Below are 23,525 nucleotides of genomic sequence, written 5' to 3' on the forward strand. Positions count from 1 at the left end.
ACGAAATGTGATGTGTGCTCCAACAGTTAAGAGAGGGCTAGTGACCAGTGTCATTTGGTTGGTATGTGATCGATAATCCAATGGAATTTTTCAGATGACACGATGTTTGTTAGATGGTTGGTACAGAACTAATTGTAAGTCTGAGGAGTTAGTAAAAACACTGTGATGAATAGATGGAAATCTTATCTAAACATCACAGTGAATCAGACAAGGTTGTCACACAAAAAACATAGATCAAAAAAGAAAAAAGGAGCTCAAACTAAGTTGTAAACTTAGTCAGACTTTGTAAATTCGTTTGAATGTCATTACAGTTTGACTTAAGCCACAATATGGCAACAACCAAATGTGGTTGATATTCACACAAGGAACAAATATACTCTCCATGGCACATTACATTGCAGAAGAATACCAAACTTTTATCTTGAACTTCAAGGGCAGCAGCATATTGTTGTAAGTATTTTTGATGTGAGATACCTTCAGATAATATTTCGTATGTTTATAGGTGAGGCATGAGGCAGACCTGGCCATCAAGTGTTTAGAGGGCACCGAGGTCAACACCTTTGAGACACTTCTGCTCAAACCTGTTCCTTTCGTTCGGAAATTTGATGTGTGTTTTCAGTAAGTTTACAACACCATTGACACACTTTGTGTGTTTTGGTGAATTAGCAATATGAAGTGTACTTTGGCCTTTCATGTTCAGTGAGCAGTCACTGACTGTTTGGCATGCTTGTTAGCATTGACTCCTCAGAAACCACAGAACCAATGAAGATGAAACTTGATAAACCTTCGTCCACCAATAATGTGACTCCAGTTGGTTCAAGAGAGTCAAAAATGTTTATCAGTATGTTAGTAATAAGGCTGCCACATCTAGTTAGTTCTGGGAGTTCATGATGTTTGTCATATCCATATTTTGTTCCTAATTTGACATCTGCACTTAGATTATATCGAAAGCTGAATTTTCTTATGGCATTTCCTCTGTCAGTTCGTTTCAGGATATAACAAATTTACCAGTATGTGTAGTTTGTATTCAGAAATGATGTATATGTCCTGTATTTGTGTGATATGTTTCAAATTGACCTTTATTTGACATTTTTGCTTTGATTAGGCTCTTCAGTACTGTCAAGTACATCTTCTCCATAGATACCACTAAAATACCACTAAGATACCACTTATGTACCACTTGGACCTTAAGGGTGAATTAGGCAAAACTGCAAGATATGATGTTTGTGTCTATAAAGTTATCTTCATAAAATCCCCTTTTCTGCACGACATCTTGCATGTTTATTTGGTCAATATGGCTGAAAACATAGTGACTGAATTGTCTGTTAAAATTCTACAATATGGAAACAATTTTCAAGCATCTCCGAGATGGAAGATGTGAGGAAATCAGTTCCCAAACTGCAGCTGGAGGACAGCTTGATGGACCATGGTGGTCATTATGTCCATACGTGTGTGCCGACCCTCCTGAACCTGATGGAGAAGGCCCTGGGCAACAGGATTCACTTGGTGCAACCCCAACTCAACGCTTGCCCAGAGGTAGGTGTACCTCTTGTCTCTTAGTTATCACGTGTCAGTAGCTGTGTTTGGGTTCGGTGGGGTAGCCTAGTGGTTAAAGCGTTCACTCATCATGCCAGAGACCCAGGTTTGATTTCCCACATGGATACAATGCAGTGTCACTCATTCTCCCACTAACTGAGGTAAATTGGTCTTAATGAAGAGGAAAGACTCCAGCTTGCAATAAAACATGATAAACTAAAGCTTGTTCAGGTCAACTAATATATATAATCTATGTTTGGTTCTTTAAAAACGATTGTTGAAATGAAGTTTAAATGAGTTTTTGCATTATTTTTTAAACAGTGGGGCATCACAGAGAAAGCCCCTGGACCTGAGAGTGTGGGAAGCTTGATGTTTGGTTTGTTACTGAATCCAGAGACAGCCAACAGCATAATCAACAAAGGGCCACCTGCTCAGGCAGCTGAGGTCAGGCTCTATGAATCTGTCTGACAGTCAATTTTCTGGGCTTGCCTGTGCCTCCCTTATGCTCAGTGCCATATCCATTTGCAGTGTATTTCAAAACACAATAAACAGTGGACAAAGGGATGCCTGTTCTTCTTGAAATCACTTTAGCTGATCTTATGTCCTTGTTAATATACTCTAAAACGAACTTCCTCTTCTCTAAATCATCCATACTGAAGATCACTGAAAATGTCGTCTCTGAGCAAGTAAACAAAGGGGGGATAACTTCAGAAAAGAATAGAATTGATTAACAGAGTTGTCTCTCTTGAGAGAAACCAAGCACTTGATAGCTGATCAAGGTTGCTCATATTAGAAATCAGTTAAACATATTCCTGAAGTACTTAAAAATTTCTGGGCATGCTGTAACTATATTGAACTACCTTCCTCTTCTGTAAGATTAATGGCTGGCTTTTGTTTAAATTTTGGCATTGTTTGATCTAAGTGTCAGTGACTGTATTATTTGTTTCAGGCACGAGAATTCCGTGAGCTGTGGGGAGAGAAGTCAGAACTGCGACGGTTCCAAGACTCCAGTATCAATGAGGCAGTTGTTTGGATGACATCCTCACTTATCAGCAAGAGGAGACAAGTTTGCTTTAAAGTCATCAAACACATCCTCAACAGGTATCTTAGCTTTGTATACTTTAGCCTTATATTACATTAATGTAGGCACAGTTCCAAACCTGAAGCATTTCATCAGAAATTTATTCAACTAAGCATCCAGTTGGAAGTCCACACTCGATTATCTACAGACTTCCATCATAAACACACAAACTGAATGCAAAGTCTGTCTTCTATATACACGGGGCTGTTGTGTTTGGGCGTTTGGTGTGTTTCAGCACCCTCGTTTTGGTGTTTTTTGACAATGTTTCAATTTAATTCAGACCCATCAATATCAAATTATTTGCTTCACTGTATGTTACAACATGTTGTTTTAAAGTGCCCATTAAGCAAACAAAAATTGCATTTACCTTAGAGTGTAAATGAGATCACCACACCTAAGTTTATATATGACCATCTAACTTTAGGGTGTTCCCTTACTTTTTGTTTCTAGTATATTTTTTCATGGATAACTAATAATAATGTCCTGGACATAAATTAGAAGCAGACCTGAATGAGATCTATTTTTGTGTTTTGTATTAGTATACTATATTTCATCACAAAGAACATGGGCAATATTATCAAGCCACAATTTTCAGATCAATACTTGTTAACGTTCTTCCCATTTATAGTATTTCTGGCTACCAGTCTTTCTAGGCAGCCCTAGCTACATCCAACATCTTCACTTAAATTGCCATGTCATCATGCATGACATCTTGGGTTTCTGTCGACAGCTGGCCATACGTAATAGTGCATTCATCATATCTGATGTCATTACAGGTAATATGTTACACTCATTCTATGCAGACATGCAGATATCCCATCATGCAATGTTCATTTCCTGAGTCACCATCTTGACTCCCTACTGCACCTGCCGAAACCAAAGGGAGACAACTCTGTGTATGGTACAGGAGAGGAAGAACATATGGCCATTGTACAATCAATAGACCAGTTGAGTAAACTTCTTCATCGGCTGGATGGGCTGCCGCTCAGTGTGAAGTCAGTGCAGGGAGTGTCACCCGTTTTCAGGTTTGCAGAGGTGGGTTGGACTTACAAACAGTCATATAAAGGACTGGTTTATTCAAAGTTCTTTGCTCTCAAATTCTCTCAGAAAATGGTTGGATAATTTGTGGATGAATTTTTGATGAAATTTCTGATGGTTATGATTTGTATTAGGTATGTATTTATTCCATCTGGAGGAGTAACGAAAGATAGAAAAATCTTTTTGACAAATACATTTGGCTGTCTATATTTAAATTGCATTACTTAAACATAATATCATACTGCTTTGAGTAAATGTCAAGCCCTTAATATATGATATGAAAGTTCAATGCATATGCATAAATGCGTGTAAAGAAGAAAAGAAGCTCAGTAATATGGCTCTGGTATTTTGCATGTGTTTCAGGTATTTCCAGCAATGCCTGCAATTCCTGCTAACATTCAGACAACAAATGCATCAACAGGATCTGAATTTCTCCCTTACCCTGACAAACCAGCCCCTTTCTATGTGCCCACAATGACTGGTGAGTCGTCATTGTTCCTCTACAGCTTCAGTGTTGTACATTTCTTACGATGGTCCTCTGCAGTGTCTCTGTTTGGTACTGACCTTGTGAGATTTCAACTTCAGCTTCTGCTTTGTAGAGCTCCTGTAGTGATCAACCCATGAAAGTTTGTGGTAGAAAAGGCCTTCAGCAATCTATGCTTGCCATAAAAGGCGACCAGGCTTGATGTAGGAAGCGCCTAATGGGATTGGATGGTCAGACTCTCTGACTTGGTCAGCTTATGTCATCAGTTCCCAGTTGCTCATAAAGTTGATCACTGAATTGTCTAGCCCAGACTTAATTATTTATAGACCACTGCCTTGTTGCTGAAATATTGCTGAGTGTGGTATAAAACTAAACTCGCTCACTCACTCCTGCAGTGATCCCACACCTGTTTCTTACAAGGACTGTACATGTGATATTTCCACATCTGGTCCAGTTTCATACAGTTCTTGCAATCTTCTCCCTCTTGTAATTTCCAGACCTTGTGAGACTTCAACTTCAGCTTTAGTTTTGTACAGTTCATGTAATGTTCCCATGTCTGCTTCAGTGATGTGCAAACTGGAGGGGAGCGGCAAGTGGCCTGACGACCTTGAGGCGATTCGCCGACTGAAGGCAGCCTTCTTCATCCAGCTGTCACAAGCACTGAAGAGGAAGGACCCTTCATTCTTTGTCAAGGTTGCTCCAGCCCATCTGGATGTTCTGAAGGTCTGTGTTCCTCCACCTCCCTTGAAACAAAACAATGGCAACACCCCAGGTTTATTCATACTGGTTACATAGTTTTTTTCAGCTGTTTGTTTTAAATGCACATTTCCCGAATTAAGATTGAGTAATTCAGTCAACAAATTATTCATATTACTGAAATGCTTCAAGTATTGATCACAACTCTAGACTTTGGATTTTCTTCCAGGAATGGGTAAAATGTGATTGCTTGTTAGTAGTATAGGTAATGAGAGTTCTGGACCACTTTTCAAAAAACCCCTCTAAAAAGCCTCATTTACTAAATGAGGCTTTGGTGGGACCCTTAGCTCTTGCTACTATTGCCCCTACTACAAAGCCACGCCATCACGTTTACCGTGACTTGGCAGGCGGTAACACTGTGCCGTACGGTACGATCAATAATTCTTCTCTTACAAACCCCCTACCCGGCCCATCCCTCAAGTAGTACAAGTTAGGTTCGTCGGCTTTCATATCCACTTTATCTATGTTGTAAGTTTTGACTGACCATATAGGATCGGTGGCTCGCTTACGACTATGTTATGTTTATATCAATGAAACAGTTTAATGTGAACCGCCTACGATCTCTTTGGTGTTCATAATAAAGGCTTGCTGGGCTTTTTGTATTCCCTGTGCTATGTACTTTTTTTTCTCGTCCTCGCTGATAGCAGACTTACGAGACTTGGATCGAATATCTTGTTTCATTCCGTTATATTTTTTGAGTTCAGAAAGGATTGAACGAAACTCCTCTTCTGAGATCTTACTATCAGAGAGTGCCGTGGAAATTCGCTCACTCACTGTGTTGAGCTTTGCTTCGGCCAGAACCCTGATCTCGTCATGTTTCAATACCTTACGATTAAGTCTGCGTGATACTAACTTAAGCGCCAACCCTACCAACCCTGTCACCCCAGCCGTTATTTCAATACCTAGCACTATAGGTGCAGCCACGATTGTGGTTAACAACCCAACGCCTGCCGCCCCTAGTCCCATGCTGGTTACCATAAGGGTAGTGTCAGCCCCGTCCACGATATTGAAAGCTCTATTGTACTTTTTACATAGTGCTTTCCGCGTGTCACGGTCTTGTTCTAGTTGACGTTTCACATCACATAACTGCCTCAAGCGGAACCCATCTACGGTTTCCAACGTCTTCGCTACTTCCTCTACGACTGGGTACAGACCCATCCTATAATATATATTTTGAAAAATATTTTAATTGGGTTTCAGTTAATAGTCTATCAATGTATTTGAAGCCTATAAGGAGTAGATCATAACTAATGCTAAGAGGTGAGAGGTTAATAGACTTTTCTGTTGTAATAAAAACCCCAGGGAGGCTTATTAAACGTTTTATAGAACCCGTGGGGGTATCCCGTTGTATAACAATACGGCAATATTGATCTAAGTGTTCGGTAAACCAGTGTAATACCACCCCGGGTAAAAATTGACGTCCTTTCGAGGAGTTTTCCTGGTCAAAATACGTAAACATGACTTCTATGATGATTGTGTAGGGGGAGAATATCTCAAGCTGCCTTTCGTGTAAATAACTACTGCTAAATGTTAATTTACTTTCTATTCCAGAAATTAATCCAATTTTTCCTTCATAAAAATATACCTTGGCTGTTGCTTCATTCCCCGTAATGAAATCCCCGGGCCAGATACCGTTATTCCTAATCTTAGAGATAAACCTCCACCCCTCTTTTGTTGTGATATAAGGTGAGGCGAGTGTTAAGTTGATCAGCCATTTGGGTTCTTTTAAATCTGATAACGACACCCGTCTGTACACGTTGTCTTTGAAGTGCAGGATGTATAATTCATCTTCCTCACCAGGCTGATCGAATCCCTCCGTATCTCCCAGGTCGTTAAGCGTAGTGTTGGGATGATGACTAGTCATTATTATACTATTATGATATAATTTCCAACTGGTTTTCTGATAATAATTCAGGGGTTAACTTCATACCCATGAAGTGTATGTTGTCAGGCAGGAAGATATTGATTAGTGATATCTTGTTTTCCACGATCACGTTGACCCCCTGCAGACTGGTCTTGGAGTCGACACCCACCCGCACGTAAACGTTGCAAACTTGAAACTGGTGTCGTTTCACCCACCCGAGTTTGATCCCCTTCACGATCTCGACATCATTCCCCGATGATTCCCCTAGGTAGACTTTGATGAACAATGTTGAGTTTGCCGGTAGATCCTCTAGTATCTTGACCACGCCTTCGAATTCAGACACCAACTGCAATTTCACGTTTTGCATGGCCGGTTTACTCGATAGCATGTGGGCTGCTATAGTGTTGACTGGGCTGACGACTATACTACGTCTATGAGTTGGGACGTAAGCCACGAGCAGGGTTCCATTGTTCACGACTTTGTTTAGGTGGTTGTCTTTGTTATCCGTGAACACGTAAGGGGAGACGAGTTTAATATTGAGAAACCATTTGTTATCGGGTAACAACACCCACTTGTCATCTTCGGTGAAGACGAGCATATATGGTTTGTTTTTGACGACGGTAGTGCTCTCAACATCGTCTAAGTCGAACAGTTTACCTCCGAATGATGGGTATATTCTCCAGTTGTCATCACCGGTGTTGACGAGGGCGTACTTAGTGTTGGCTGTTGCTCCTGTGGTATCTATCATATCACTTAGGGCTCCACCGGAGGAGACTTCAACGCGTTTGTAAATGTTGTTTTTCAGTTGCAAGGCGTACGATTTACCATCTACTCCGGGAGCGTCGAAACCGCGTGTATCTCCGAGGTCGGAGATCCCGATATTGACGCATTTTTTCACTCCGGGTCCTTGTGCGCTGGTCATGTTACGTGAAGCGTTAAGCTGAGGTATCCTATATTTACAGGATTATGATTTATATCTAACACCGATATTGTCAGCTCAGGTATGTTGCCCTGGGTTAATCTCTTATACTGCCGTGGTGAAAATGACTCGGTTCTACCGTCGTTGAATTTCTCAGTTTTCACCGGCACTGCTCTCAATATAGTGGAAGGGTGACCTCCTTGAATGTTGTACGTTGTGCTCACCTGACCTAGATGAATGTACAGCTCTCGGTACGGTACTAGGTCGGGTAACTTCGTGCCTGTGACGGTTGTTGTTGGTTTTATCTCGTCAGGAGACATACCGAGTATCCTCGCTAATGGCCGGCCTAGCCTCAATGAGGTTCTTCCGTTGTTGATTAACACCACTGTGCCGTTTGAGTCGTTCATCTTGAGTTCGGCTCCCAGGGGTTTGAAGACCTCGTCGTTTAGCGAGCACACGCTGTAGTAGCCGTCAGTTATTTGACTGCGAGTTCCACTGACGAACAGCTTATTGTTGCTGATATTAATGTTAGTCCATTGTGGTAGGTAGGTGATATCGCAGAGTGCGACTTCGAGTTGACCTGACGTGTTATCGATCGCGTGCGTCAGCTGAACGGCCTCACCGCTCGTTATTCCTGGAAGTGTTATGTACATATTATATTATATAATTTATATATTATAATATGGATTTAGCACACTTGAAAATCGTGGTGAATGCAGATGGTACGGGGTTTAAAACAACCTTTATTGATATCTTTGAAAAGTATGTCGTGTCCGTTAATAACGCGCAGGCGGTGGTAAACTGGAATCAAAACCCAATGCAGTTTTGGCAGAACCAACTCAACTTTGCTGTGTGGTGTGCGACGACAGGGTCGGGTGTGACACCAGACTACGGTATAGACGAACTGAGTAAGGCGGTTGTTTTGTTTCATATTTATTATCAAACGAGACGAATATTGAAGGAAATAAGTGCTCCTCTTCCCCAAGATAAAGCGTGGAGTATGACGAATAACCCCTATGATAGACGCGCTTATGAACGTATTTGTGGGGAGTTTGAGATTCCAACGAATAAAGACTTTCGCCTTCCTGGTGTGAACCATGGTCTCGGTATAGTTCTCGTGTACTTCTACAGGTCCGGAAAATATTATGCCGGTTCTAAAGATGGTTCATACAACCCAAACCGTCATACATTTACAGGCCCCACAACGAATGAAAAGATCCATGTCAGCTGTATAAAGCAAACCAGTCCTGATGCAGCCACAGCCTGGACTAAAATGATCTCAAAAACATCGAAAGAATTCACTCGTGCTGGTACAATACGCTTGAACGACTCGATTCGAACGTACGTGTGGGCGCTGTTGGGTGCGCAGTCGATGACGCGTTCTAATATCCTCGGTAAGGGAACTGCTTACGACGCTCAGACACAATTCGTTTCCAACGTTGAGGATGCTATCAATTCTCCAGTTGATCTCCCGAGGGCCATCGAACGCTACCAAAACGTGTTAGAATACGCCAGATCGAAAGTCAATTACGTGTTCGGCGTGGGGTTGTACATGGCTCCGAGTGATATACAACTGAGAATAAAAAAAGTGGTGGGTTATAACAACGAAATAGTCATAGCCACGAAGGATCAAAAGTTGGGTGTCAACCCAGATATTAACACCCCACATATCCCACACACCCAACCACGTGAAACGGGTATAGTTGCGCCACCACCGGAGCCTAAAGTTCATGTGGAGGTACCCCCGGGGGGTGTGGGGGTTTCCACCACCTATCAGCAGCATATTGATAATAAAACAGCCTTAGTGGTTGGTGGGGTAACTTTGGGACTTATTTGGTTAAAGATTTCTTAGCCGCTACGTACACCAGACCCACCACGGCGACGATGGCTGCCCACAGGTTTTGACTGAGCCACATGGCAGTTTTAGACAGAGCGCTCAACAACCACGAGACGATGCTACCCAGGATGCCGGGGAGGGCTTCGGCGGCTTTACCAGCTAGTTTAGCTAGGCCTTCCCCGAGTTTTTTAATCCAGTCTTTAACACCACCACCGCCACTTGGAGTTCCGCCGCCTCCTGTAGACCCAACAGGGGCACCCCCCACCAGTGACACCACCAAGGTTGATATGATGAAACCCAATGCAGTCAGAATGCTGGCGATGGTGATCCCTTGCTCCCGGAATAATATCCGAATCCTGTTGGCTAAAGTTGTATCTTCGTTCAGTATTCTATCGATTGTTTCCCGAATGCGACTGATCTGGGATCGAAGATGTTCACGATTCGAGGAAGCGGCTTCCAATCGTGTACGTCTCTCGTCTTCTAAATCGCGTATTCGTTCATTGATACGACGCTTCATATCATCGTCGTCAGTTTCGGTGAGTTTGGTTTTTTCCCTAGCGATGTGCTCGTCGATTTCGTTCAGTTTCCCCATGTTGTTCACGAGTTCTCCACGCACGCGTTTCACGGCTTCGTCTAAGCCGTACAGTTCCCTTACCGGAAAGTCAAACCCCGGTAACGGTTTGTCCCAGTAGGTGCTCAACAGTTTTTCTATGCTGTCCGAGGCTTCTGTAGCACGCTCTGGTGTCATTTCATCTCTAGTGGTGAGGTGGGATCTGGTAGCTTGCAGATCTTCTTTAACGGCCTTAGGTATTGCACCACCGTAATCATTCATGTTTAGATTTTTACGAATAAATTCGACACCATAGCGGCTGGCTAGAGTTGACAAGGCCAGTGGTTTTTTATTGCTCTTGTTAAAGAGGTCAACCCCTGGGTCAGACTTAAGGCGTAGAACACCCTTTGTATCAATAAAAAAATCCTTATGGTATCGACCCTGTGGTTCAACGTAGTTTTTATCTCTTCTTAAACTTTCGAAATAATCATCTACCGTTGTTTCCAAGAGTTCTTGGTTCAATGGTGAACTAGTAAATGAGGTCTCCTGCTCATCATCGAATGCCTGGGCACTAGCGCCCGGCATCTCCGTCATATCTATATCTTCATCCATTAGTATTAAAAATATATTTTATTTATATAACAATGTACGGTAGAAAATTAGATCCTTTCAGAAGATTGAGAGAGCCATTAGGTGCCAGAGCCGTGCGACAGTCGGTGACCATCACCAACAATCCCAGCAAGATAGACCAGAACCAAACTCTGCTGGTTAGATTTCCAAACCTTGGTGAGAATGACCTCATTGTACCAGGCACTGTTCGACTGGCGTTCAATATCACGTTGACCTCCGACAACGACAAACGCGAGCTAGTGCGGAACGTGGGTCGAGCTATCATCAAGAAAACGACCGTCAAGATCAGCGGTAACGAGGTGCTGAGCATCGACGACAGCGACGTGTTTCACTGCTACAAGGATCTCTGGAAAAGCGAGAGAGAACGAGTCAATGATGTGTACCAGGGTATCAGCAAATCAACCCGGGCGCGCATAGGATACGTCTTCACGACAGACCAGCAAGACAAGCTATCGGACGGTGAAAAGGCTATCGCTCTAGCATACGGGAATCGATTCTGCGTGCCGCTCGACTTCGAGTTGCTCACGGGACACGCGCCGTTTTACCAGGCCGCGCTGGGTGATAGGCTAGAATACGAGCTCACGTTTAACGACTATAGCAAAGTAGTGCGTACGCCGAACGGTGATGAGGCCAGTTATGCCATAGACAACATCTCTCTGGAGTTCGACATGGTCACTAGCCCGGAGCTGGCAAGGCAGGTTCGAAGTCAGTACTCTGGGAAGATGGCCATCCTGTACGATCGCGTACTGAGGCATAGATCAGTTGTGCGTGATAAGAGCGACACTGTGTGGAATATCAACCTGAATGTGCCGGCGAGATCGATGAAAGGTATCCTGGTCGTCCCCGTGGAGGATTACGATCCATTCCGGAGGGACAGCGAGAAGTTTTTCAACCCCGAGATTGAAAAGGTGGAAGTTACCATCGAGGGCGTGCCCAACCAGCTGTTCAGTCATGGTATGAGACCACACCAGCAGTGGGATGAGATAAAAAAGCTACCAGTGGGGGATTACATAACAAAGGACCTGGACCTCGGCTCCGTGCAGATCGGTGAATACCTGACCACCAAGTACGCCCTATGGTTGGACATGCGATCCACGGATGATGATAAACTGCACGGTAGCGGGCGCCGTATAGATAACGGTAGCGAAGGGATAACTATCCAGATTACTAAGAAGGCTCAAACCGCTGGTAAGTTGAAATTATATCTGTACGTTATTATGGACGCGCAACTTAATATAGACAATGGGAGATTTGTGCAAGCCATCTACTAGTGGGGGAGACCCCCACACCCCCCAGGGGTACCCACAACTACCCACTGGCCCACACTGCGCTATCATATGCGGGCAGACTGGCTGTGGTAAGACCGTTTTCGTGTTGGATATGTTGGAGGGTTACTACAAGGATGTGTTCGATAACATTATTATCATATGCCCTACTCTGAGCATGAATAAATCGTACGCGCGACCTTGGGTGATGACGGACCCGGACGTACACAAAATCGACCCTGGAACACGCCTGCAGGACTGGTTGAAAGCTCTTCACGAGAAATTTAAAGGGGAACCGACGCTATTTATACTGGACGACTGCAGCGCTAATCGCGAGATAACAAAAAAGAGAGACATGCTATCGTACCTGGCCTTCTCCGGCCGGCATGCAAATCACAGCGTCTGGGTGCTAACGCAGAAGTTCAACTCGGTGTTGAAAGACCTCAGGGAGCAGACGCGATGGGTGGCCTTATTTCACTGCAAGGATAGGGATTCGTTTGAGGAGTGTTTGAGAGAGAACGATGTGATGAGTAAATTAGAACGGGAACGGGTGAAGAAACAGCTCGCTGAAACTAAACACGCTAAGCTCGTACTAAAGACCGACCAACCAGTAGCATATATAGTTTGCTAAGCAAAGCTAAGCAAAAGCTAAGCTAAAGCTAAGCAAAGCTAAGCTAAAGCTAAGCAAATGCTAAGCATAGCTATGATATTTGAAGTATTTGTCGTGTGCAACTTAACTTTCATTTCTCTGTGTTTTGTCTGTATCGGGTATTATATAGTTAAAACTAAATCTTACTTGTTATATTATAAGATGGAGTGTGAGGAATTGCTCGAACAATTGTCGTTGGAGGGTTCCCCCACTGGGGATTCCCCCAAGCGAGAGAAACTGGTGGCGTTGGCTGTTGGCGGCAAAGCCAAACATTACTTTGGAGACTACACTCCAGATAAAATCAACAAAATGTCAGCCGAAGAAATCGATAAGCTGTACGCTAGATACGAGTCCCGGCTCGGAGCAGAAATGACAAAGACAATAGGATCGGCTATGACCCAGATATACACCGGTATTGTATCACAATTCCTTCCCATTCCACCAGAGCGCCGACTTTACCTGTGGGAGGACCTAGATAAAGACCCTTTTATCGAACACGCCGTGAGCTCTATCAGCTGCGGGCTGTACCACAAATATGGTATGTTGTTGGCTCCAGTGACGGCGGCGATTATCACGGCAAAACATTGCCAATTTGAGAGAAAAAATAATAATAATAGTATAGATGGATGCTGCACAGGAAACCCCAGTGGTGGTACCCCCCACACCCCAAACAGTGAGTCCCGAGGTGACGGAACCAGTGAGTCCCGAGGTGACGGTGGAGACCACTTCAACAGTAACCAGACAGAAGAATCCTAAGAGAGTAGCTGCCGGTAAAAAACGGTGGCATAACCAACATAAAGTGACCAACCCAACCCGACTGTTGTTGGCTGTAGGTGTAACTGCTGCCGTGGTTATAACATGGTTATATACACGTGATGGAAACCCTCACCGTGAGGTGGTACCTGAGGTGGTAACCCCCACTGTGGGGGGTACCCCCACCGTCGACCCGCATATCATGTTATAATTTAAAATATTTTATATCATATACATAACGTCTGAGGGGAAAACGTTCGTCAACGACGCATACCACGCCACAGTGGTAGCCAGTTTAGCAGTAGGGTACGCTCGGTTGACTAAAATGGTGCTTAAACAACCAACTATCAAGCTAGATTTCAACCTGCAGGATATGGGTATGCTCATAATGAACCTTGGTATGGCGATGGCCACAAAAGACATCCTAGTAAAACAAGGAATAATACCTGATAATATAATGAAATAAATATAGGGATGGCCACGATAGCTATGATGGTCGGTGGGGCGTTAGTGAATGCCCTGGCATTTTCGGGGAGTAATTTCCTCTTCTCGAAACTACGAGATGATCACGCGGCTGAAATACAGGAAGAAAGGAAGCGGCACGATCTCGCTACTGAGAAATTACAAAGAGCACAGGCTGAGTACGCTAAAAAACGCCTCCAGAGGATCGATTTTATTAACGAACAACTCCAGCGTGAAAACCATGCCGTTCAAACATTCAACGATGTTGATGAAGCAATGAAAGAATACTATCTACTAACTGGTAAACAATTGGAACCGCTCAATAAACCCACACTCGCTCAGTACTACACACCATCCAAGGGACAAATGAACCGTGAACTTGGCTTCATAGTGTTGGGTATAGCAGCTACTGCGTTGGTTGCTAAGCAATTAAACTAAAATACCTATATAAGTAAACATGAGACCCGCTCCATACCGATGCGAATATATACTTATGGGGAAGACCGAGGCCTGTGGTAGGAAATGCAGGAATCAGGGGTTCTGTTGTTTCCATATGGGAAGTCCTAACTACACGTGTTCTGTGTGTGGTATCGGTGTTAAAGGGCACTACTGTTTATGTAAAGCTCACGGAGCGAACGTAGTCAGACATCAACTCATATACGAGAATAAAAAAGGCTACATAAAAGAACGTAGGCGACTGCTCAAGATAGCCACTTAAGAGTTACCTCCCCTTTACTGTGAACCAATTAGACATTAGTTCTCTTAGGTGTAAACACGATGTCTACTGTGCGCGAGCTCAAGAGGGTCGCAAAACAGAGAGGTGTTATCGGGTATTCTAGAATGCGGAAGCCAGCATTGTTGAGATTACTAGGTTTAGAAGTCCCTCCTACGGTAAAACAATTAAAAGCTCAAGCAAAACAGCTTGGACACACGGGTTATTCACACCTGGGGAGAGCCGGGTTAACCGCATTGTTATCACATGCCCCCGTAGCAAAACGTCCCACTGTAAAACAACTGAAAACCGAGGCACACGATTTGGGTTTAGGCGGGTATTCCCGTATGAGAAAACCACAGCTTTTAGAATTATTACGACAGAATAGAGCTGTTGACCTGCAGTTCGTGCGCACTAAGCACGCTGTAGGTAACTATTTGGGAAGTTGGCGCATGCTCGTCGATAGAAACATAGACATTACGGATATCAAGCCTCTGATAGCTGATAAGGTCAACCAGGAACTAAATAACCTAGGAAGTATCAAGTTTCAGATCACAGTGAAAATGTCGCTCGATAAGGAGGGCACCACAGGGGTCACTGAGTATTTGCAACCTTACTTCCGAGGCCAACAAGAGGTCGTCACACATACAGAGACCATTGACGCATCAATCGATACCAGTTTTCAGCAGATACGAGAATACCTAGAACGCTACACGCACATGGGGTCCGGGTGGGCTGTGGATAAAATCGATAACGTCTATCTAGACATAGCTAAATACGTGCCGTTCAGAGGCGGGTCATACCTAGCCTTACCCCCCTACTATAGGAACAAACATGCCATAGTAAACGTTAAGAATAGAGGAAACGATTGCCTGAGGATATCTATCAGGTCAGCCTTATTTCCAGCTGCCACTCATTCAGATAGGCTTTCTAGCTATCCCCAAGATGATGGGCTTAATTGGGATGGTATAGATGAACCCACCCCCATATCCCAGATCACTAAAGTAGAAAAACAGAATAATCTGGCTATAAATGTCTTTGGGCACGAAGGTAATACAATAATAATACACAGGGTCAGCACGGTGAAGGATTGCCAAGTTATCAATATATTCATGATCCAGCGAGGTGAAAAGTATCACTACACATGGATAAAACATCTCAGCCGGTTGTTGCACGACCAGTCGAAACACAATGGGGAAAAACATTTTTGTGTACGATGTCTACACGGTTTCAGTCGAGCTGATTTATTAGAATCCCACCGGGATGATTGCCAAGGTGTGGGGCAGACGGCCATACGAGTCGACATGCCTAAGGAAGGTGAAAATATCCTAAAATTCAGTAACCACAAGAACCAAATGTCTGTACCTTATATTATATACGCCGACTTCGAAGCCTTAGTTGTGGGTGGGGATTCCCCCACACCCCCTAGTGGGGGTAGCTTCACCCACAAGACACAAGAGCATAAAGCCTGTTCGTTTGGATATATTGTCGTCCGTTGTGACGGGGAAACGAAAGCTCCGGTAGTGTATAGGGGCCCTGACGCGGCTGAAAGGTTTCTAAAGTGCTTGCAGGAGGAAGAAAAAATTATTAGGAATACATTGTATAGAATCGCTCCCATGCGTATGACCCGAGCCGACAGGCTAGCTCACGCTAGTAGCACTAACTGTCACGTGTGTGACTCACCGCTTAACGGTGATTCGGTGAGAGATCACTGTCACATAACTGGTAAGTATAGAGGCGCCGCTCACAACGCGTGCAACCTCAAGCTTAAAATCAACCCTAAGACAATAAACATCCCCGTTGTCTTTCACAACTTGAGAGGGTACGACTCACACTTGATCATGCAGGCCATCGCGAAAATCGATGGTAATATATCGTGCATCCCCAACAACATGGAGAGATACATCTCCTTCAGCTTAAACGGACTTAGGTTCATTGACTCGTTTCAGTTCCTCCTGTCGTCACTCGACAGTCTGGTCAAGGCCAACAATACCTTCCCTATCACCGATCGATACACAGACGCCGAGACTAGACCCCTGCTTATGAGGAAGGGTGTGTACCCCTATGAGTACATGGATAGTTGGGCCAAGTTCACCGAGACCAGACTACCCCCTATTGAATGCTTTTATAGCAAGCTGAATGAGGCGTCCGTCTCACGAGATGATTACTCGCACGCGACTAACGTATGGAATAAACTGGGTTGTAAGAACCTGGGTGATTATCACGACCTGTACTTGAGGACAGATGTACTGCTGTTAGCCGACGTGTTTGAAACATTCAGGCGGACGTGTTTAAAGCAGTATAAACTCGACCCCGCATGGTATTACACCAGCCCAGGTCTGTCGTGGGACGCCTTGCTTAAAAAGACCGGAGTTAATTTAGAATTGCTCACAGATTACGACATGCACCTATTCATTGAGAAAGGCTTGCGAGGTGGGATTTCCATGGCATCCAAACGATACGCGAAAGCAAATAATCAATACGTGAAAGGTTACGATCCTAACAAACCAACCAATCACATTCTCTACCTCGACGCAAACAACCTGTACGGCTGGGCCATGAGTCAGTATCTACCTACAGGGGGATTCGAATGGGTACCCCACGTTGATGTTATGAGCATTGCACCAGATTCGAACAAAGGTTATATCCTCGAGGTTGACTTAGAGTATCCCAAGGCATTACACGCATCGCACAACAGCTATCCCCTTGCACCCGAACGTATGAGGGTTAACCCAGACTGGATGTCTGAGTACCAACATAACTTGTCAGGTGGTCGTGTGACAGACGTTGAAAAACTCGTGCCTAACTTAATGAATAAGACCAAGTACATCGTTCACTATCGCAACCTACAGCTGTACCTGTCGTTGGGTATGAGGCTGACCAAAATACACAGGGTGCTCATGTTCGACCAGAGCCCATGGATGGAACCCTACATCAGAATGAACACAGACCTACGAAAAAAAGCCACCAGTGATTTTGAGAAAAATCTCTACAAGCTCATGAACAACTCGGTGTTTGGTAAGACTATGGAGAACCTGAGGAAACGCGTGACCGTGAAGCTGGTTAGATCTAGTGAGGAAGACAAGCTCAGGAAATTGATAGCCAGTCCGGCATTCAACCGTAGCAAGATATTCACAGACGACCTGGCTGCCCTACACATGAAGAAAAGCCACATAAAATTCAACCGACCTGTTTACGTGGGGATGAGCATCCTCGATTTATCCAAACACCTGATGTACGACTTTTACTACAACGAGCTCAAGAAACAGTACGGTGACAGGTGTGAAGTGCTGTACACTGACACGGATTCCCTGCTGATGGAGATTCGAACCGAGGACGTGTACGAGGACATGGGGAAACACCTCGATTTATACGACACCAGCGACTACCCTAAGACCCATACCCTACACAGTACGGTAAATAAAAAGGTCCTAGGTAAGATGAAGGACGAGTGTGCTGGCACGCCCATAGCCGAGTACATAGGTTTGAGGCCTAAGATGTACTCCATACTGAAAGCCGACAATAGCGAGATCCGGAAGGCTAAGGGGGTTAAGAAGTATGTGGTGAAACAACACATCAAACACGCCAGATTCAAGGAAGCCCTGTTCAAGACCCGTACCTTTAGACATAAAATGAACACACTTAGAAGTGATGGGCACAAGATATACGGACTGACTATAAACAAGACGTCCCTATCACCTATGGACACGAAACGTTGGATAGCTATTGATGGGATAAACACATACGCGTATGGACCTGAAAAAATTTGAGTCTATTTACTACAGCCCGCGTGGGTACTGGAAAGGAGCTAGCGCAGTAGATAAGCTAGCTAAACTAGCGCGAGTATCACCAGAGAAAGCCAAAGCGTGGCTTGAAAAACAAGCCCTGTGGCAGATCTATTTGCCGGCACCACGCTACGTACCTAGAAGGAGGTTCGGTATTAACATACCTAATAGCGTTCACCAGGCAGACCTACTGTTCCTACCCCACGATAAGAGGTACAAGTATGCCTTAACCGTAGTGGACGTAGCCAGTCGTTACAAGGAAGCCGAACCCTTGACCACGAAAGATTCGGCCCAGGTAGCCAGAGGATTCGAACGTATATACAAACGCAGTCCGCTGACGTGGCCAACAGAGCTGCAAGTTGACCCCGGACGGGAGTTCATGGGTGCCGTGTCACAACTGCTAGCCAAACACGATACGAAGGTCAGGCGTGGCACGGCTGGAGCCCATCGCAGCCAAGCCATAGTTGAGAGATTTAATAGGACTTTGGCTGAGCGCTTGTTCGGCCATCAGTATGCTAGGGAGATGGCCACCCCTGGAAAACGATCAACTGAATGGGTCACGAGGTTACCCGAGGTGGTGTCGGCAATCAACCATGAAGTCACCCGTCTCACCGGTAAGAAACCGGCAGACGCTATCAAACTAAAATCAATAGTTGCAGAGTCGGCCGCTCCATTGCGTGGGAAGGAGAAACAAATACCGGATAGGGCCCTAGTGAGGTATCTGTACCAGCCTGGGGAACACGAGGGTGATAGCCGTAAGCGAGCCACCGATCCTATATGGTCAGTCAAAACTTACAACATAGATAAAGTGGATATGAAAGCCGACGAACCTAACTTGTACTACTTGAGGGATGGGCCGGGTAGGGGGTTTGTAAGAGAAGAATTATTGATCGTACCGTACGGCACAGTGTTACCTCCTACCAAGTCACGGTAAACGTGATGGCGTGGCTTTGTAGTAGGGGGCAATAGTAGCAAGAGCTAAGGGTCCCACCAAAGCCTCATTTAGTAAATGAGGCTTTTTAGAGGGGTTTTTTGAAAAGTGGTCCAGAACTCTCATTACCTATACTACTTTGTTAGACAAGGTCTGTGATTTAGTTGTTTTGCATCATAATACCCAAACAAAATAGATGTAAGAGGAGACTAACAGGATTAGGTGGTGAGACTTGCTGACTTGTTTGACACATGTCAGCGCATCCCAGTTCTGTATATTGATGCTCATGCTGTTGATCAACAGATTATCTAGACCACACTTGATTATTTACAGACCCCCTGCAATATAGCTGAATACTACTGAATGTGGTGTTATACAAGAAACAAACCAAACAGACAACTGTCACATTGGTTTAATATCTGGCATGAATCAGGAAACAAACAAACTGCTCAAATCGTCCATTGTTAATGTCATTGACTGTGGTAGGTCTTGGACACTACTAGCGCCTTGATGAAAATATAGGATGTCCTCTGATAAGGTGTTCCAACATTTGCATTTGTAGAATAAAAAGTGACTCTTGATATCCTTGCAGGATGGGTATGTGTTCAGGTTGAAGATCGGCAACATGCGCGAGATAACCTTGGCCAAGATGTACACCAGCCCGGAAGGAACAATGCAGTCCCATGACACTGAAGAGTCTCGGAAACTTCAAATAGAGTATAGTGCCCGCCCCAAACTGACCAGTGCACTACATGGGTAAGCCCATATGCCACTCAGTTTCTAATCACTGTTTAGTGTTTCAGCTTGCCCAGCTAATTGACATACTTGACAGGTAGGACTGTTCATCCTTCATTTCCCCATTTGGAAGAGGCAGGGTAACCTTATGGTTAAAAGTGCATTCATCACCCCATGCTGAAGTCTCGGGTTCAATTCCCTACATTGGCACAATGTGTGAAGCCCATTTCGGGTGTCCCAGTTATGATGTTGCTGAAATATTGCTAAAAGCAGCATAAAATCATGCTCACTCATTTTCTCACTCTCCCTCGGTCCAGTGTTTCCAAATCCTTGCAGAACGTCCATTAATTTTTCGTCCAGAATGCTTGTTGGAGCTTACCCGGGTAATTGAAATGTTGAAAGTGTAAGCAGGCACTTACCCCAGTGTATATGTTAGATTTATCCCTGGAACTGGGAGTGCATGGCCCAGACTTGAATAACTATATTACTAGATTGGTGTTGAGTGGAAAACTTATTTGTTGTATGTGAATATTGTCTTGTACAGGATACAACAACAGTACAATACCTTCAGTGGAGCTGTGAGGCTGGTCAAGAGGTGGATCGCCAGCCACATGATGTTGGACTACATAGCTGAGGAGGCAATAGAGCTGGTAGTAGCACATTGCTACATCAGCCCCGCTCCATATACTGCACCAGGGTAGGTGATGTGAAACATTTTGAACCATGAGTTTGAGAGAATAAGGAGACATATTTCAAGCTATTCTTTACAGAGTTATGGCTCTTGTCATGCATTTCTTCACCTAGTTCACGGTGTCCCCAGTGAGGACAGAAGTCTTAAAAATCTTTACAGATTGGGAAACCAAATATGGTATGCATTTTCAGAACATGAATGTTGTGGTGGAGTTAAAAGAACAGGGACCAAATAGGAACAGAACACTGCTAGGGATATTGATGACCATGTCTTCTTGTTGAAGCTGATATTATTGTCGTAATATATTTGGTTGTAGTACAGTTTTACTAGCATTGATCAGTTCACACTTGTTGTTTGCAGATCACCAATGGTTGGTTTCCTCCGTTTCTTGAGTATCATGTCAACGTTTGACTGGAAGACCCAACCACTTATCATCAACCTGAACAACGAGTTCTCCAGTGAGTTAACATTGATGGCTAACTGTTCCGTAGTATGCCTTTACCACTCAATGTTTACAGAAATGGAAAGATAATAACTACTGATTGTGAGATGATTGTTTCCATGTGTGACGATTCCCTATTTCAGAGGATGACATATCCGACATTCAAAAGAAGTTTACTGAGGACAGGAGTAGTCTGCCCTTGATGTGTATTTGTACTCCACAAGATCGACTGGTTGGGCACTGGACGAGAGAGCGCCCAACGGTGCCGATACTTCAGAGACTGGTGTTGCTGGCCCAGCAGTCACTGCAGGTGTTGCAACAGCAGCTGCAGGATGACTACATCAACGCCGACTTCAAGGTATATTTCTGTGCCAGATCCACTGTTAGATGACTAGGTGGTGGCCACATGAATATGTGCAAACAGCTAGTGGCAGGTACAGCAATGTGCAGCAAACTTGGAAAAAGCACTGTGACTATGTTTCCCAGTTCACCAGTTGTGAATCGGTACCTGGTAAGTCTGGGAAAGGCACATTAACTTGGTGCACGTAGTAGGCTGCAAGTGTTGTATGATCCTCAGGGAGTTGAAAATATGATGTGCTGTTGAGATGGACATCCAATGATCGAGGGAAAAACAAAGCACCTTTGAGCAGCTGGCCTGGATATTGGCTCTATATACATGTAGGCTGCTTAACCGCAATTTTCATGCCTACATATTTACTTTTCACTTGTGGTATTCATAGTGGAGCAGTGAGCGGTAAATGAGTTGTTAGCAATGGTTAATCAAAACTCATGTCATGAAAGAACACCTGTAATGCCTTTCTCTGATTTAGTGTTGTTTTTGATTTCAGACAATCTTCCGACCACCACTAGATGTGTTTGACCTTGTAATATACCTGAAGACCAAGCATTTACCCAGACAGCACCAAGCAGTGGATATTGCCATGGCAACAAAGCTTCCCACAAGAGAGTCTGAGAATACTTGGAAGAGATTGATGCCAGTTGTAGACTACGATCCAGTACAGTTCTACCTGGAGGAACTTAGGGTAAGATTACTAATGATTTGGTACAGTTCTCTCCTTTAGGGACCCATGAAGGTGCCTGGGTAGAATAGGCCTTCAGCAACCATGAAAGGCAACTGTGCTTGTCGTAAGAGGCGACTTACGGAATTGAGTGGTCAGACTTGCTAACTTGGTTGACACATATCATGGGTTCCCAATTGCGCAAATCGATGCTCATGTTGTTGATCACTGGATTGTCTGAGCCAGACTTGATTACTTACAGACCGCCTAAATATATAGCTGGAATATTGCTGAGTGTGGCGTAAACCTAAACTCACTCACTCACTCTCTCCTTTAGGAACTTAGAGTAAGATTTCAACATCCCAGTTCAGTTCTACCTGAAGGAACTGAGAGTAAACTTCAATATGCAGTAGACATGTGAAGAACAATGTAATGGCGGAACTTTCCAGAAACTGCTGCAATTTATAAATGCATTCTTCATTTTTCTGTCCTTAAATATTGGCTCCTATTTCTTACTGTGTATGAAAAGCCCTTCATTTTTTGTCTCCTGAAAATCGTTACACTTTCCTGGAATATATGAGCATCAGATGATAAACACTATTTCTTTATACTGAAACTAAATTGGTGTTAATTTTTTTTAAAAACATTAGATGGTTTACAGAACAATTTATCATGTTTACAGGCAGCTTTTGGTGACCTGGCGCTGTTCTTCCATGACAAGTATGGTGGTGCTACTATTGGTGTTGTGTGGAAGCCTAGAGCCAAGGAAACCAGACCTTTTAAGGTTGGAATTCAGAACTATCATTAATTATGTCAGACGTCATTTACTCAACCTTTGATAGCAGTTTAAAAGATACAAGAGCAAATAAAAGCCTAAATAACAACTAATGAAAGGCAGTGTACACATTATCCCTTTTCACTTTCGTTTCAATATTTTGACCTTCCAATCATCTGAAGGGCCACAGTTTGTTGTGCAGAATTGCTTCTCTTTGCAATGTACCTTTCATCATGGGTTCAAATCTTGATTTGTTAAGACTGTTTTTAGATTAGTCAACACCATACATGTGGTCAGACATTTCACCAAAGTATTTAGTGTGTAAGAACTGCATCCATTTGGGCTTTCCTCCTACAGAAAGTGACCCGTGAAGATCCAGGTTAGAACTGGTTTTCGGTAACCCATGTGTGTCATAAGTAGGCTACTAATGGGATCGGGTGGTCAGGCTTTCTGACTTTGTTGATACATATATCTTATCCCATTTGTGTAGATAGATGCTCTTATTGATGATCACTGGATTGTCTGGTTCAAACTCGATTGTTTACTGCCACTGCCATATGGCAGAAATATTGCTGAGTGCGGCGTAAATCTAAACTCACCCCTACAGTAAG

The 23,525-nt window shown here is 44.0% G+C and overlaps 2 protein-coding genes across 2 annotated transcripts in view; one reads left to right on the forward strand and one right to left on the reverse strand.

The window, feature by feature from the left end:
• LOC137277762 (F-box/WD repeat-containing protein 5-like) overlaps positions 1-23,525 on the reverse strand; it is a 424,418-nt gene that overhangs the window by 323,814 nt on the left and 77,079 nt on the right. The gene's annotated exons all lie outside the window — the stretch shown is intronic.
• LOC137277759 (nucleolar protein 6-like) overlaps positions 1-23,525 on the forward strand; it is a 32,813-nt gene that overhangs the window by 8,549 nt on the left and 739 nt on the right. Inside the window, exons 10-22 of the mRNA XM_067809676.1 lie at positions 503-618; positions 1,359-1,536; positions 1,858-1,980; positions 2,486-2,637; positions 3,421-3,652; positions 4,019-4,136; positions 4,705-4,862; positions 19,845-20,008; positions 20,532-20,684; positions 21,039-21,136; positions 21,264-21,478; positions 21,969-22,163; positions 22,822-22,923. Of these exons, the coding sequence (XP_067665777.1) occupies positions 503-618; positions 1,359-1,536; positions 1,858-1,980; positions 2,486-2,637; positions 3,421-3,652; positions 4,019-4,136; positions 4,705-4,862; positions 19,845-20,008; positions 20,532-20,684; positions 21,039-21,136; positions 21,264-21,478; positions 21,969-22,163; positions 22,822-22,923 (2,004 nt within the window). The remainder of the gene's footprint in view (positions 1-502; positions 619-1,358; positions 1,537-1,857; positions 1,981-2,485; positions 2,638-3,420; positions 3,653-4,018; positions 4,137-4,704; positions 4,863-19,844; positions 20,009-20,531; positions 20,685-21,038; positions 21,137-21,263; positions 21,479-21,968; positions 22,164-22,821; positions 22,924-23,525) is intronic.

Source organism: Haliotis asinina, chromosome 3 (assembly GCF_037392515.1).
Source record: "Haliotis asinina isolate JCU_RB_2024 chromosome 3, JCU_Hal_asi_v2, whole genome shotgun sequence".
Lineage (NCBI taxonomy): Eukaryota > Metazoa > Mollusca > Gastropoda > Lepetellida > Haliotidae > Haliotis > Haliotis asinina.